Source organism: Kryptolebias marmoratus, linkage group LG8, assembly GCF_001649575.2.
Source record: "Kryptolebias marmoratus isolate JLee-2015 linkage group LG8, ASM164957v2, whole genome shotgun sequence".
Lineage (NCBI taxonomy): Eukaryota > Metazoa > Chordata > Actinopteri > Cyprinodontiformes > Rivulidae > Kryptolebias > Kryptolebias marmoratus.
In genome coordinates this window covers 5,921,108-5,937,394 of record NC_051437.1, presented here as the reverse complement: position 1 = coordinate 5,937,394, position 16,287 = coordinate 5,921,108, and the positions used below count along the sequence as shown (strand labels likewise).

Genomic DNA, 16,287 nt, shown 5'->3' with positions numbered 1-16,287 from the left:
CTGAGCTAATAGTAATCAGTCAAAGAACTACTTCAACAACCTGAAGTCCCCGCACTGCTGTCTGGATCATGGCATTTAATATACCCAAAATCAATTTCCTTGCCACTTCTCTCTCTCCTTCCTAAACATGACCAGAACATGTTTTTCAGTGAGACAGATGCATTATAATAGCCGACAGCCCTACATAAAAACCAGAAGTAAGCCAACTATGGAAAATGTAATTAAAACATGCCAATTTTAAAAGTATAGTGGGCCAGTAGTTAGATTTGTTGCATCACAGCAAGAAAGTCACAGGATCACCTCGTGCACATGTATTTTTTTTTCCAGCTACTCCGGTTTCCTCCCACAGACCAAAAACATGCATGTTAGGTTATTTGGTAACTCTAAATTCAACCTGGAGAGACTCACACAGAGACAAGCTGCAATTAAATAGTTTTATTAGACATGAAAGAAATAAGATTTTGGCGCTCAGACCCCGGCAGAAGACGAGGGTGTCTTCCCCGGGCTGGACACTGGTGGTGGAGGTTGAAAAGAGGAAGGAAGCTTGAAGGAGCTGGGACAATAAGGATGGAGAAAGGGCAGAGGTGGGTTGAAGTTCGGCTGGTGAACAGATGAAGCCAATGGATGGAGGTCCTTTTAAATGAAGGCTTGCTCGATGATTGGTTAGGACAAGGCGCGGTCTGATGCTGATAGGCTGCGGTAGAAGCGCATGACGCAGCGATTGGATGATGCAGGTGAGGCTGAAATAGGTTTTCCAGTTTGAATTTTCGCTTAGGCTTCATTTGTCTCTAGATGTGAGTGAGTATGTAAATTGTTGTTTGTCTCATTTGCCGCTATGTGGCTCGATGATGGACATGAAACCTGACCAGGGTGTCCCCCACCTCTCGCTCAGTGACTGATGGAGATAGGCACCAGCTCCCCATGACCCGGAAAGGAGAAGCAGAGATTTGTGTTATATGCTTAGTTTCTTTTTCATGTAGCTGTCAAAATGTTAAGATTTTCATCCACTTTTAGATTATTATCTGATTGTTGGTTGATAAAAACAGATAGCATAATTATTTTTTGCATTCTGAACTAAATTTAAACACCTCTGACATTTCCTTTTCATTACACACATACCGGTAGTCATTGTGGACGCAACAAAATTTTAGCTAATAATTAACTGGCATCCGTGGTTTTATGAACACTTGAAATGTAGTAATTACAGGTTACAATTTGCTGTATGCTCTCAGCGTGTCCTGTTCTGAATGTGTTCAACAGGTGTCTCTACATTTTCTCTCAGCACAGATCAATTTGTGTTAGGGTTTGGATCCATTTAGCTGCTGGGTGCAGCTTGATTTAAAAAAAAATGAATATGCCTAAATAGAGAAATTTGTGATTTGTTATTGTTCAGCCACAAATAAAAAGCTGCAATCAGAACCATCGGTTTAATGAGAGAGAATAATACACCAAATGTGCTTTTTGGGTTTTATTGTTTTAATTCAGCATGTGCTGCATGTGGTGTTCTGGTATTTACTGTAGGTATTTAGGTGATCAAAAGTAGGTTCTTTTTCATAATACTACTTGATAAAGTTAGCCACGTAGATAATAAATACTTTGCATTTGAACTGCCCTCAAAGGAAAAAAGCTGTCTGCATGGAAGACATTCTATTCTTCAAGGAGAAGATAAACAAAGGAATGCTGGAGACCCCAAATTGTCTTTTGTGGATGTTTTTGGGGCTTATGGGAGAGTCTCCAACAGCAACAGAGACTGAGAATAAGAAGAAATCGAAGACTTGACAAAAACAGAGTAATTTTATACTGAAACAGACTTGCTGGTGCCAGAGTCACTGACACGGTCATATCAGGAGTGAGCTGATAGCTGATAGTTTTTTTTTTTTTTTTTAAACTGTAGTAACCCCAGTTTGAAAAGTGATCCTGAGAGAGGCAATGGAACTTTTTCATCTTTTCCTCCAAAAACTGATTTGTGAAACTTCCAGGATCACTGCTGTGGTATACAGTAAATAAATCCCCAAAACAGCTAAATAAAAAATAAAAAACAATCTGAGATTTTGTGTATTTCAGTGTTAGTCTGCTAGACAAAAATAACATCCATTAAAGCAAAAGATTCTACTCATTTCTGATGGATGCAGGACTATAATCTGAATGGATGCAGTCAATACAGAAGGGGAAAAATTCAAAGTGAAAACAGGTTGCACTGTTTGTAGTTGACACTTTGTCCCTGATGGTTATGTTGAACAAGACTATAGGTGTCTGTAAGAGAGTTGTTCCAAGCCTGTTTGTCTGGAACACTTCTGCCCAGTAATAAAAAAAGGGAGAGTGCTTGTGAGAGGGTGAAAAAACATCTTAAAATTCAATCTTCTCTGAATGAAAGTGCACCCTCTGTCACATTTCAAATGGATCAAGACTATGTGACAAACCCACCAGCAGCTAAAATGACACTGTAGGGATGTGAAATTAATCATTAATAAATTATGTTCATTCCTCTGTCAAATATAAAAACTCAGAGGGAAGCCAATAATTCAGAGTATATTGGATCCATTTAGGAGAAACAGAGTTTAATTCTGACCAGATTAAAGAGGTAACAGACAATCTGAGGGGAGTGGATTGATGCTATCTTTAAACAACTCCAACAGCTCTTGAAAATAATCATTTATATTTGTTTAAAACTGTATTGTGAACCTAACTGTGATGAACCACTGTTAACCTGTCATGAACAAATTTCCAGTTTCTGTGGAAGTTCTGTATACTAATCTCTAATCTCACACACAGTTTTCATTAGTTTAAGACAACTGAAAAATGTGACTTTAAAATAATCATAAAGTATTCATAGCAGAGATGCCCGTTTTGAGTTTTATTTATTAGATTTAGTTTTTTTTTTCCCCTGAGTGCCCTACTTCCTGTTTTATTTTGTTAAAGTATTTCTTTTTGCACTTTTAGTCAGATGGCTTCTTGTCTTTTGTTACACCAGGTCTCCATTTCAAATGAACCCACCTGGAGCTCATTGTAATGATTCCTTCAGTATATTTATACTTACAGGTTTCCTTGCTTTCAGCCAAATCTTTATTGTTCCTAGTTTGTTTTTGCCATGGCGGTCTACACAAGTTTAGTTACTTCTAGTTTTAAAAAGTTCTTATAATTATCCATCTGACTGTCTACTAGGTTCTAGTCCTGTGTTTTGATCCTTAAACTCACCTCATGGATTATGATCATGTATATATAACATCCATCTTTACATTTATAATGGATTTTACAGATGCAAAATACAGTGTTTGCACAGCATATAAAATGTAACAAACAAATGTTTGCATGTCATACGAGACTGTACCGAAATCAAAAAAGTATGGCACAACATTAGTGACAACCTGCCACATCCCACTCTGATCTTCACTCTGCTTATAGGAGACCTGTTTTTATATCCGCCGTAACAACACCTAAAGTAGAATTATCTGTGTTGCCTGATTATTGGCAAGAGAACAATCCTCCTAAAATGGAAATCAGGAAATTTAATCAGCACTACACATTAAAAAAAAGGTTAATCCAATGTATTAATGGAAATGGTGTCTGCCTAAATCAAAAATAATTTTCATTTTTCAATTTTTATGCAGTCTGTGATCCTTCTACCCATCTGTTTTCTCCCACTTGTTCACGGTCAAGTTACAGAGATAACAGAGGCACCTCCAGCTCCACCTGGGGGGGTCTCACCATGTTTCCAGACCAGAGAAGATATATAATCCCTCCAGCAAGGTCTGGGTCTGCCCCAGGGTCTCCTCCCAGTAGGACATACTCAAAACACCTTTAATGGAAAGGCATTCTAATCAGGCGCCTGGACCTCCTCAGCTGACTCTTTTTGATGTGGATGAACAGCAGCTGTACTCTGAGTACAGCTGCTGAGCTCCTCTGTTCCTCTAAGGCTGGGTCCAGCCACCCAACAGAAGAAGCTCATTTTAGCCACTTGTTCACACGAATACTTGTGGCCCAAAGTTTTGAGACAAGTATTGGTTTTCATGAAGTGTGCCGGTTCAGTGATTTTAGATCTTTTTGTCAAATGTTTTTATGGTGCACTGAAGTATAAATACAAGCATTTTATAGGTTTACAGGCTTTTAGTGACAATGACATTAGGTTTATGCAAAGAGTCAAAATTTGCAATGTCAGCTCTTCTTTTTTAAGACATCTGCAATTTGCCCTGGCATGCTGTCAGTTAACTTTTGGGCCAAATCCTGACTGATGGCAGCCCATTCCGGCATAATCAATGCTTGGAGTTTGTCAGAATCTGTAGCTTTTTGTCTGTCCGCCCACCTCTTGAGCACTGACCAAAGGTTCTCTCACTTTTCAGGTCTGTAGAGATTCCTGACCATGCATCCAAAATACTGATGTTCTGTTCCCTGCTGCCGCATCATGCTGGAAAAGGCTTTGTTCATCACCAAATTGTTCTTGGATGGTTGGGATACGTTGGATGTTTAGATACCATTCGTTATTCGTGGATGCATTCTTAGACAAAATGATGAGTGAGAAGCAACCCTTCTGATGTTAGCACTCACCTTTGCTTTTCTGAACAATCTTTTTTCCAGATGCCCCAAACAACTAAAAAGATTCATCAGAGAAAATTATTTACCTCTGTCCTCAGTGATACAATCCTTGTACCTTTGCAAAATATCAGTCTGTCTCTGATGGTTTTCTTAGAGAAGCAGCTCCTTTGTCAAAGTCAAAAGTGTCCATTTTTTACCTGGTGTGAGAAGTTCTGCTCTCTGAGGTATTGTGAAAAGTGGATTAAATGATGTCGGCAGGTATACTGGTTATAAAGGTCCCCTGAGCAGGGGTCGGACTGGGACATGTTCAGCCCACCTGTGATGTGATGAAGATGAGTCACCAGATTACACTGAAACTCAGAGCCCCTTTGACTGGGGGGAGTTTGGGGGAGGGGGGAATCTGTTGAGGTAAAACCCTTTTTTTGAGGGTTAACTATTTCCACAAATCTCCTAAAACTGGAAGAATCTCAGAAAATAACTGAGGAACAGTTAGTCTTCGTCTGTCCTCTAAAATCACAGTTGCTATAATATTTACGCTCCCTCTAATTAACAGTTATTAAACTGGTGACATTTCGAGAACATTAGAAGGATATTGTGTTTGCTTTCCTCTTTTTTTTTTATCTTTTTCCCCTCGGAGACAATTATTCTCGTGCCACACGTGCGTGCGTAAAGTGGAAGACGGAGCGCGCGCACAGGCTGCACCTCGCTGCGGGAACAGCTGCGGTCAGACGCGTGATTCGGAGCGGGAGAGAGGGCTATGGACGATTTATCGACCGACTCCGTTTTATTCACAGGAACAGCTTCCCGTGTGGTCTACTTCAGTCTCATCCACGGTTCCGAGACCCTCCAAATCCCACCTGGAAATGAGACATTCAGGCACCTATAGGGTTTCGGTGCCTTCTGATTGCCTGGGAGACAAGAGTTAGATTTAATAAGGATTGTTTGATGTTGCAGTGGGATATGGCTCATCTCTGGGTTCAATAAGAGATCTTTTTTTTTAAGCGTCAGGCGGTGGTGGGGAGCAGCGGAGGGACCGGGGGGGAACTTTCTCTTCCAATCGGAGCTGTGAGAACAAGAGAAGCGCCATGGTGGTGAGCCGTCTCATGCTGATGCTCGGCTGGACTGTGATGTCCGAGCTCGCGAGGGCTCAGAATGACACGGAGCCGATCGTCCTGGAGGGGAAATGCCTCGTGGTGTGCGACTCGAACCCGGCCACGGACTGGAGGTCCTCGTCCTCTCCGCTCGGCATCTCGGTGCGCGCGGCCAACTCCAAGGTGGCTTTCTCTGCAGTCCGGAGCAACAACCACGAGCCGTCGGAGATGAGCAACAAAACAAGAATAATCTACTTTGATCAGGTCAGGACCATTTTTATAATCACTTATTACACCAAAAAGTGGCAAAAAAGCCATTTTAATTTCACTTTCAGCTCGTCTTTCTCAGATCTTAACCGATTGGCTACTTTTACAAATTATTTGTAATAACCCTTTACGGCTCAGTTTTACCTGCAGAACATTACCAGCTCAGCTTTTAGACTTTTTCTGACGCGGGCTGTAGATCCTGTTCACGCGCGCATTTGTGATCCCCCCCCCCCCCCCCCCCCCCCACCGCCCACACCCCNCACACACACACACACACACACAAGCAATCAGGTCCGAAAGTGACCGGATCAAGAAGCTCGGGGGCGGGCATCCCGCAGTGCCTCGCGCACGCACGCGCTCATCACTTTTGCCTCAGGCTACCACCGCCGCGCACGCGCACACCCTCGTCCGCGCGCTCCCCCTAAAAGCTCACCTACAAGCCGAACAGCTGAAACAACAGCAAACAGCAGGAGGTTAGTCATGCGTCGGCGGGCAGCGCCAGGTGTTTGGAAGCACATCACTGAAGCGATCCTCTGCCCTCGTGTTTGAATTGCACAGCATGATCTTTTGGCGTTTCTGCAAACGATCTGATTGGTGTGGATTCTGTTGCCATGAAAAGAAAAGAAAGAAAGAAAAAAGCATTAGTTAAAGAGCCTGCAGTGGTCCTGAATTTGAACATATGCTGACGGACTGAGGATGATGCTTTCCTACCTTATGGACCAAAAAAAGTTGACTTTCCATATTTCTTTAAATGTCGAAGCTGAATGTGACTGTAGTGTGATGCAAAACCTTTTACTGACACAACAAGACAGTGTTGAATACTTCGCAGAGTATGGTGACTGACATATTCAGGTTAGATTAATTATGGCAAGTACAAAATATGCCATTTATTTATTGATCACCTTCAGTTATTGGTTGACAATTAAAACATCGGACTAAAGTTTCTGATGCATTTCAAGTGGACAGAAAAAAACTCTTCTCCTTTTGACCATTGGTGGATTTTAATACGAAAGAAAAATCTGAGAGAACCATTAGAGTTTTGTTTTAGGTCCACTGAGAAAAGTTGAACGAAATGTTTTGTGAAGTGTGTCACTCTCAGTTTGTGTCTGATCCAGGAGGGAGACTGGTAGCAGCGAATTGTTCATGGCTGATTTCCGTTTTAAATATTTAATCTTAAATCCCTTTTGAAATTAAAGCCTTTATTGAAGTGCTGAATAAATAAACACGCCTGTATTGTTATTATTTTTTTTTCTTTTTGCTCTTTTTGTCGCTCCACAGGTGCTTGTGAATATAGGAAACTACTTCACATTTGAATCTGTCTTTTTGTCCCCAAGAAAAGGAGTCTACAGTTTTAACTTTCATGTGATCAAAGTGTACCAGAGCCAAACCATACAGGTAATATTTCTCTTTATTTTTTGCTATTAACACTGAAGTGTAACCATTTTTGTTGCACTGAAGCTCATTTCTGTGACAACATAGAAATTATTGGGGTATAGGCTGGTAACACATGTAACTAACTGAATACTACTACTGCTGCTACTACTACTACTAATAATAATAATAAGTAAATAAACAAATAAATAAAACAGCTTTTTAACATGTACAATAACTTTATATTTAATATTTACTTTTAAAATAAAGTACAACCTCAATTCCAAAAAAAGTTGTGTAAAACTGTAAATAAAAACAGAATGCAATCATTTTCAAATTTCACAAACTCATATTTTATTCACAATGGAACATATCAAATGTTTAAAGTAAGAAATTGTAAAATCTTTTCCCTAAAAATGGTAATTTTGAATTTTGTACTATTTATTTAAAAAAGTTGGAACAGAGCCATATTTCCTCTGTGAAGCATCTCTTTTTTTTAACAAGTCTGTAAACATCCAGGAACTGAGGAGACCAGCTGCTGAAGGTTTTAGAGTCAATGTTGTCGCATTCATGTCTGATGGAGTATTTTAGCTATTCAACAGTCCTTGGTCTTGATCTCTTTTATTTTTGTTTCATGATGTGTGAAATGTTTTCAATTATTGAGAGGTCAGGATTGCAGACAGGTCAGTTCAGCACCTGGACTCTTCTACTACAAAGTCATGATGTTGTAATGGATACACTATGAGGTTTAGCATTGTCTTGCTGAAATAAACAATGATTTGTAGAAGTGTTTCTGAGTCCATGCAGTGATGTCCAGAACAGAATCAGACAATGCAGAGCTGCCTGAGGACCTGAAGATCACAGGTGTCCAATACTGACTTTCAGTCTTGTCAGTTGAGCTCAGAGATTTCTACAGATTCTTGAATTTTTTCATATATTGGGTCTTGCCAATTTTCTGTTAAATTACATTATTCTCAAATTGTTCCAGTATGTTTAGATATGGTTTTTCAGATACTAGTGATCCTTTGTCCATCTTTACATCTGATAGCTTCAGGCTCTGTAAAATGCTCTTTTTTTACCCAGTCCTCTTACTGACCTGTTGCCAATTAACCAAATTAGTAGCAACATTTTTCTTCAGGTGTTTCTGTTTTGTACCACTTACTTTTACAGTTGTTTGCTGCCTCTAGCCCCACTTTTTGAACTGTGTTGCTGTTATAAAATTCAAAATGACCTTTTTTTAGTTTAAACTTTTAATATGTTTGCTATGTTCCATTGTGAATAAAATATGTTTATGAGATTTTCAGATTATTGGATTCTGTTTTGATTTACATTTTACACAAAGTTCCAACATTTTCTGAGTTGGGGTTTGATAAAATAGAAGTGTACTCACTGTATATATAAAATACTTTCTATGGAAAATAAAAAAACAGGGATTTTTTTCAGTACTGGCTTGAAATATCTGATTTAGAAATGAATCACAATTTAATGAGAGCTGAAACTCAACCTCAATACTTGAGTGTTATATAAAGAAGGCAACTCAGCAGTCAGCTAACTCCATCATCTGATGAATCATCTTACTGGCTAACCACGCTGCCGTATACAAATACTTTTTCTCTGGATGACGACAAAACATACAACACTCTCTTTATATACAAACCTGGGCAATGATGAGATGAGACATGGTTGTAAATGACTCAGAACTGGAGTAAATGAAATTAGATTGGTCGATTGATCGTATGAGAACCATGTTTATAGACAGCTTAGAATGAGCTTCATAAATAAACTCAGGTATATTTTTGGTTGATGTAAAATATCCCAGCCTGCAGCCTCAGAAAAAGGTTTTGGAATTTTGGATTGTTTCAACCCTGATTTTATATACCTGATTCACCAGTGACTTTGGTCCTGAAAGATATGTGGGCACAAAAAATAACACAAAGAACTTTACAGATGGTTCATCGATGTTTGTCAATCATGAGCACATTTCAGTGAATCAGATAAACAAAGCATTAATTTGTTGAATAAAATAAAGTCTTCACCAAAAAATGAAACCTTTCTTGGTAAAGTTTTGCCCTGTCAAATAAAATGGATGCAATGACACACCCACTGTCCTATTTCATGTTAAAAATTGGGTCCACTAACGAACACATCAGGACCTTTTTGAACAATAAACCATTGCTGACAAAGAAAGTCAAGTTTTTACTGCAGTAGCAAAAGTCTGCCTTCAAAGTCAAAATCAACTTTATTGTCAATACTGCTAAATGTGCAGAATTTACAGAGGATCAAAATTACATTTCCCCCACATCTAAAAAAACCCAGAAATTTAAAATGGTAATGGTAATAAAAATATAAAAAATAGAAACAACAACAAAAAACAAAACAAAAAACAAGATAGCATATATTATACATTAGTGCAAGTTGCATACTGTTAGGTAGATCATGCAAAGCACAGTGCAGTGTATGTGTTGTCCAAATGATCTTATGCTCAAATGAATTGACTGGTGCTAGTAGGATGAAGTGGGATAAGGGTTGGGTGGGGAGTCACTTTATTGGTAAAATGGATCAAAGTTTGTGGGGGCAGAGGGTAGAGAGGGGAGGGTAGATCAGGTATGGGTTCAGAAACCACTACAGCACTGCCAGGGCTAACCTTAAAAGAACCATCAGGAAGACCAGGGCAGGCTACAGGCAGAGGATAAAGCGACACTTCAGTGATAACGACCTACGTCAGACATGGCCAGGCATTTAACACCAGACGGCAATAATTCTTTTACAGAGGAGTTGATTACTTTGCTAGCATTGAAGTGAGCATCGCAGAGATCAGGAAGAGACTGATATGGACGTCAGACAGCTCAACACTGATAACAGGAGAGTGTTTCATGGTGTGGATGCCAGGCCCTGATGGTATGCCAGGGAAAGTACCCAGAAGTGTTTTAAGAAGCTAGTCTTGAGGCACATTAAACCCAATATCTTACTGAGCTGTGACTGATGAGGACTAATTGGCAAATGCTATTTGAGAGGAAGTCTCCAAAATGTTAAATAACATTTGTGGTGGTTCTCAATTTCCTTATGTGAGTTGCAAAGACTTGCAGCTTAGTGACTCGTAATATTAATGTGTTCATTCACACAACACCAAATACAAAGTGGGTTGAGGAGAGTACAATATGGGCGGAGATGGTAAACAAAATAATGTGCACGGACAAGAATAGAGTTTTGTAAGCAAAGCAAACAGAAATACACCTTAATTTTTAAAGATTAACTGCTCAGAACATGGCTGCAGAGCTCGCTTGTTGCTTGGTCGCAAACACTCAGAGAGCAGTGAGACTGCAACAGAAAGTTTTCCTCATTTCTCCCAATTTTTTCGCAATTGTGCGTTGCCAACTAGTCCTCAATGTTTGCAGCCCAGTGAGATACTACCTTAAACCAACATACTTATCAGCTCTAGTCAAGCATCGGTTTTCACATAGTGCAATAGATCAATGAATGGTGCCATGAACACAACACTACACACAACTCTGTCCCATCTGGAATGTTTAGGAATTTATGTGAGGATGTTCTTAAACTTTAGTTCAGCATGTATTACAATCACCCCCAGCAGATTTGAGAAAAACATCTGGGTATGAATCAGCACATGTGCAGCTGGATCAAGGATTTCTTAACAAACCATTCTCAAGAGGTCTGGATGAGGACTTACTATCCTTCCTCCCTATCCTGTTTTCCCGTCACACACATGACTGCATACCAAGCCACAGTAACAACATCCTCATTAAATTTGAAGGTAACACTTCTGTAGTAGGTCTAAGGAAGAATTGGGATGAATTTGCGTAAAGGGATGAGATACTGAGACTAACAGAAACTGGTGCTTCTGAAATAACCTGTCTAAAACAAAGGAGTTTATCATCAGGTTCAGGAGACAATGAGAAGAACTTGTCCCCATAGACATCAGAGGAGACAATGAGAAGAACTTGTCCCCATAGACATCAGGGGTGACATGAGGAAAGCCCAGCGATGCTTGTATTTTCTTTGAGCAATGAAAACCTTGATAAAACACATCAACTGCTTGTGTCTTTCTACTGCTGTTGTATTGAGAATAATCACATCAGCACAGAAAATCATCATACTCAGCTAAAAACACAGGACACTGTGCCTCTGCCCTGTGACAAACATCACCAGAGACTTATTACACCATGGTCACCGTTTTTTCACTATTTCCCTTTGGTTTCCTTAGAAACTCCCACTTCCAGACCTAACTACAGTTTTTATATAAGCGCCATTCGATAATTGACTTTTCTTATGTCTAATACAGTATGTCTGGTCCTGTGTGCATTAATGTCTCAAGTGCAGTTTAGATGGAATGTGCAGTTTTAAAATTGTATTGTTTGCTCAATATGTTTTGTGCTGTGAAACATGGCCTCTGTTCACTGGTTTTGCAACTGCCTCCTATTCATGCTTACCTTACTTATATTGGTTTTATGTTGTTTTTATTATTGCCTTTGTTTTTTATGTTCTTTTATGTCTTATGTGATCCACAAGAGAAATATAATTTTGTTGCACAGGGTGCATCTTTTGCCAAAGCCAACTTTATTTACTGCAGTGTTAACTAGCTTTATTTTGATGTAAACAAAACTTTGTGCTTTGCCCAAGTCTTCTATTATATCAGATGTCATTAACATTAGCCTAATGGATTAGGTTAGGTTACTTAATTTTGCTAACAACAAATAACAAAGATAAAATATGTCCAATAAAGCAAGCTCAGTGTGCAAATATACAGTGGCTTCAGAAAGTATTCAGACCCCATTCACTTTTTGCAATTTTGCTATGTTGCAGCCTGGAGCTACTAAAATTGAAATTCCTTTTTTTTGTCTTTTCTTATAACCTAAATTCATGCATTCATATAACATACATGCATTTATGCAGTAACTATTGCCTGGGTTTTTCACCAGTCTGAGCTTTATTGGAGAGTGGCAAACAGAGAACCACTGTTGAAGAAAACTCAGATTAAATCTTGACATGATTCTCTAAATAATCAATACAAACTCTAGTTGAGATTTAATCTGAGTTTTCTTCAACAGCGGTTTTCTGTTTGTCACTTTCCAATAAAGCTCAGACTGGTGGAGAACCTGGACAATAGTGGTTATATCTACAGTCTCTCCCATCTCACCTGCCGAAGCTTGGACCTCCTTCAGAGAGCTCACAGGTGTCCTGGTGGTCTCTCTCACAGTTCTCCTTCTTCACAGTCTCTCAGTTTGTGAGGACAGCCTGCTCTTGGTAGATTTACACGTCCCCTATACCTCCCATCTCCTGATGATGGATTTAACAGAACTCCTGGGGATGTTTAGGGCCTTGGAAATCCTTTTGTATTCTTCCCCTGACTTGTACTTTGAACTAGGACAGTCATTTTAAAAAGGGGGAATATTTATGCAACTACTTATTTTACATCAAATATTTTTAATTAATTGGTATTACTCTTTAGAAATTCAGTTTCACTTTGACAAAGAAAGTTTTTTTTAATATGTTTTGTAAAGAAGGCCAATTTATAGTGATCATGACTGATTTATGACAGCAATAAAAGCAGAAAACATTCAAGATGTGAATACTTTTGCAAGCCACTGTATATGCTGACTGTAAGAAACCAGATTACTTGGCTCACCCAAAGAACCAGCAAGTTCCAAACCCAGAATTCATTGCAACACCTATGTTTTTACCTTTTATACCCGATGCTAAAGTAGAGGTTAAATTTTTCATATATATTTTTTCATCCTTCTAGTTTTTTCAACACCCAAGGCAAGTTTTTCAGAAAACAATTTTTAAGATTTTGACAAAGCCTCTGGTTTTCTTTTTTAAGTATTTTGTAAAGAGATAAAAGGTTTTTCCAGAAAGTTTATATAATGTCAGATGATATTTTACATTTAAAGTTAAACTTTTGAGTGACAGAATAATGTGCAGTACTTAGTGATAGGCTGCGCTGTTGCTATTAAATTTTCAGATGTTTGCTTCATGTACCTTATAGTTCATGTTGCATTTGTCTTTGTTGTTTGCATGACTTCATCCAACAAGCAGAACCATAGCTGTAAGGTTTGCCTTTTAACATAGTTTTCAGTCTGGTTATATTGTGAGCTGAGTTCTTTAGTACTTCCATCAAAAAGCTCCTGTCAAATAGATTTTTGGAGAAAAATATGAATAATTACAGATACTATATTGTACAATGATATGACTCAATGAGACACAATACTATATACTTTATTGTCCCCTTGTAAAAAATTGTTTTGGACTCAGACGTGTCCCAATATCTGCTTCACAATAGATGTATTATCTATTAAATAAAGAGGAAACTAAAGTAATTGATCTGTTTTATTAAAGGCAAATGTTACAACTTTACTTCTAATGGATAGAACATTAGCTATAATATTGGTAGACTTTTGGACATTAGAAATGAAATGATAACCTTTTCCCTCCTCTACTTGTCCTGCAGCAAATTTACATATAACTGTTATGTTCCTTTCAAAATCTAGTCAACATGAACACAGTTCTGTTTCTTTCCTACTTCTCTACTGTTTGCTTAATACAAAACACTATGGAAATAAATGTTCAATGTCAAAATGGTTACAAACCCAAAATCTGTTTTATTCTCAAATTATATAATAAGTACTCATGAGTGGCAAGATTTACAAAAAACTTATTTGTGCATGAGTTCAACAAAAATTGATACAAACAAGTAGTTTGTGCTAAAAGATAATTGCCATCTATTTCCCTTGCAGTGTTGCTAAATGTCATGTTTTTTTAATCTCCAGGTGAACTTGATGTTGAATGGGAAGCCAGTCATCTCTGCCTTTGCAGGCGACAAAGACGTAACTCGCGAGGCTGCTACCAATGGAGTTCTACTTTACCTCGAGAAAGAGGACAAAGTTTACCTAAAGCTGGAAAAGGGAAACCTAGTCGGTGGATGGCAATACTCAACGTTCTCTGGCTTCCTTGTTTTCCCCCTGTAAAATGGAAAAAAAAAGTTTTAAAAAAGGCAAGAACAATTGTAAGCCTAATGACTTCTTCATAATGTGTTGTCAAAGTATAATCAAAACATTGCTGCTTCATCTGTTGGATTTGGCTCAATGGTTGAAAAATGGGAAATGGAAAAACATCACAGCATAGAAAGGAAATAAGACTTTGGAAATTGCTCACATTCTCTGGAGGTGTCCTATTCAGATGAAAGAGACTTTAAATGTTCCTGATCACTACCATATGTTACTGTCACTCAAAGTGCTCCAGAGAGGTACCCTAACACATTGTGAAGGTACACTTTACACTTTGAGATGTTGATATATATATATATTTAAAAATATATATTTAATTTATTGACAACTGTTGCATTCAGTTACATTTCATTGTACTTGTATTACTTGCTTGTTAGCCGAGTTATTTATCAAATTGGCCAAAGTTTACATATGTCCAGACCAGGTTGGTCAAAGGAAATGTTGTCGCAAAGATCAATGATCGTCAACACAATTATGTTTTTTAAGGAATTTATTTCACTTCATTTCTCAAAAAAGACTACCCATTAAGTGAACCAATTTATTGCAGAAAATGTTTACCAGAGGCATTGTGCAGTTGCTGAATGGGTCTCTCAGTGAGATGCATTAGCAATATGTCATTTAATACTAATAGGATCTATAACTACATTACTCAAAAGAGCTCAAAGTGGCCAGAAAGAGACAAAGAACCAATAACATAAATATTGTGTTCACTTGCCTGTTGTGTTATAATCCACCCATCATCAGACCTCATGTTGTTTCTGTTTAGTTGGCTCACTGTGCCCCTGAAATGATAATAAACCACTTGAATATGTAAATTGTGTAAACAGATGTAAGCCTATGTATTTGTCAGATACGAGTTGACTTATAACTTTAAGCAGGTTTTGGTGACATCCATTTACTCAAACAAGTAAACAAGTCACTGGACTGATTTGCTAAAATATTGATTTTAAAACAACTGCACATAATTTGAAATCAGTTTAGCCTTTAATGCCTTTTAAAAAATCCCTGCATTTAAACAATCAGACATTTTAGCTTTTATTGAAAGGCCAGAAATACTGGTCATTGCTGCTAGAGGCTTATTATACTACAGCCCCAAAGAACTCAGAATATGAAAGTCCAAGCTAACAAATTTGCCATCTCAACGGAAAGGTTCATTATATATGTAATTTCTGTGTTGTAAGTTTGTTTCTACTGCCTCAAAGTGGGCAAGAAATGAAATAAGGCATGCTAGGAAGTAATAGGGATTTGGTCAACCAGTAACTGTAACAGTATTTCCAGCTCTTGGTCCTTTGGGCACACTGCTTTACATGTTTTAGATGTTTCTTGTGGTTAAAAATGATAAGTCATTACCATACTACTACACAGCTCGATGACAAGCTATTCATTCATTTGAATCAGGTGTGTATGGGCAGGGACACATCATGAAGGACAGTGTGCTCTCAGGACCAGTAATGGAAGACTGGGTTAAATTATGGTGAAGTGTGCTAAATGCTAAAATGCAGGATCAATATTTCATAGCAAGAGGAAACATTTGTAAAAAACAAAACAAACAAACAAAAAAACCCCACCCTAAGCAAATCAGAGATGGTGCTACTAAATTTACTACCAGACAAATGCAGTCAATTAAATATTTCCTATTGTTATGTTGATAAATAGCTCAGATAAAGTTATTTTCTTATGAATTGGATATGCTAAGAAGAGGTTATAGCACGTAAACGTACTACTTACACTTGTCAGCTCAGAGTTTGTGCTCATAAGGAAGTTGTATGGACTTCTAAGGACTTCAGTTTGTGGAAAAGCTAAGATTTTATGTGAACACAAAATCATTCTATAGCTGGTGCATACACAGCTTCTGCCTGAAAGTAATAAATTAATAAACTCTTTAAATGTTGCACCTGAGCTCAGTTTTCAATTACAGTATGTGATGGCCTCCCCATATGTGTATAACAGATGTTGACATATATCCTGGAAGTTGAAGCCGAAGTGGGTACAGCGTCCCCAAAACA

General features: G+C 38.2%; 1 protein-coding gene across 1 annotated transcript; it reads left to right on the top strand.

The window, feature by feature from the left end:
* Nucleotides 1-5,109: 5,109 nt before the first annotated feature.
* cbln4 (cerebellin 4 precursor) lies at nucleotides 5,110-14,261 on the top strand. The gene is made up of 3 exons (XM_017419119.3): nucleotides 5,110-5,885; nucleotides 7,167-7,283; nucleotides 14,045-14,261. Exons 1-3 carry the CDS (start codon nucleotides 5,616-5,618, stop codon nucleotides 14,240-14,242), a joined length of 585 nt encoding a protein of 194 aa, XP_017274608.1. The 5' UTR covers nucleotides 5,110-5,615; the 3' UTR covers nucleotides 14,243-14,261.
* The last annotated feature ends 2,026 nt before the right edge of the window (nucleotides 14,262-16,287 follow it).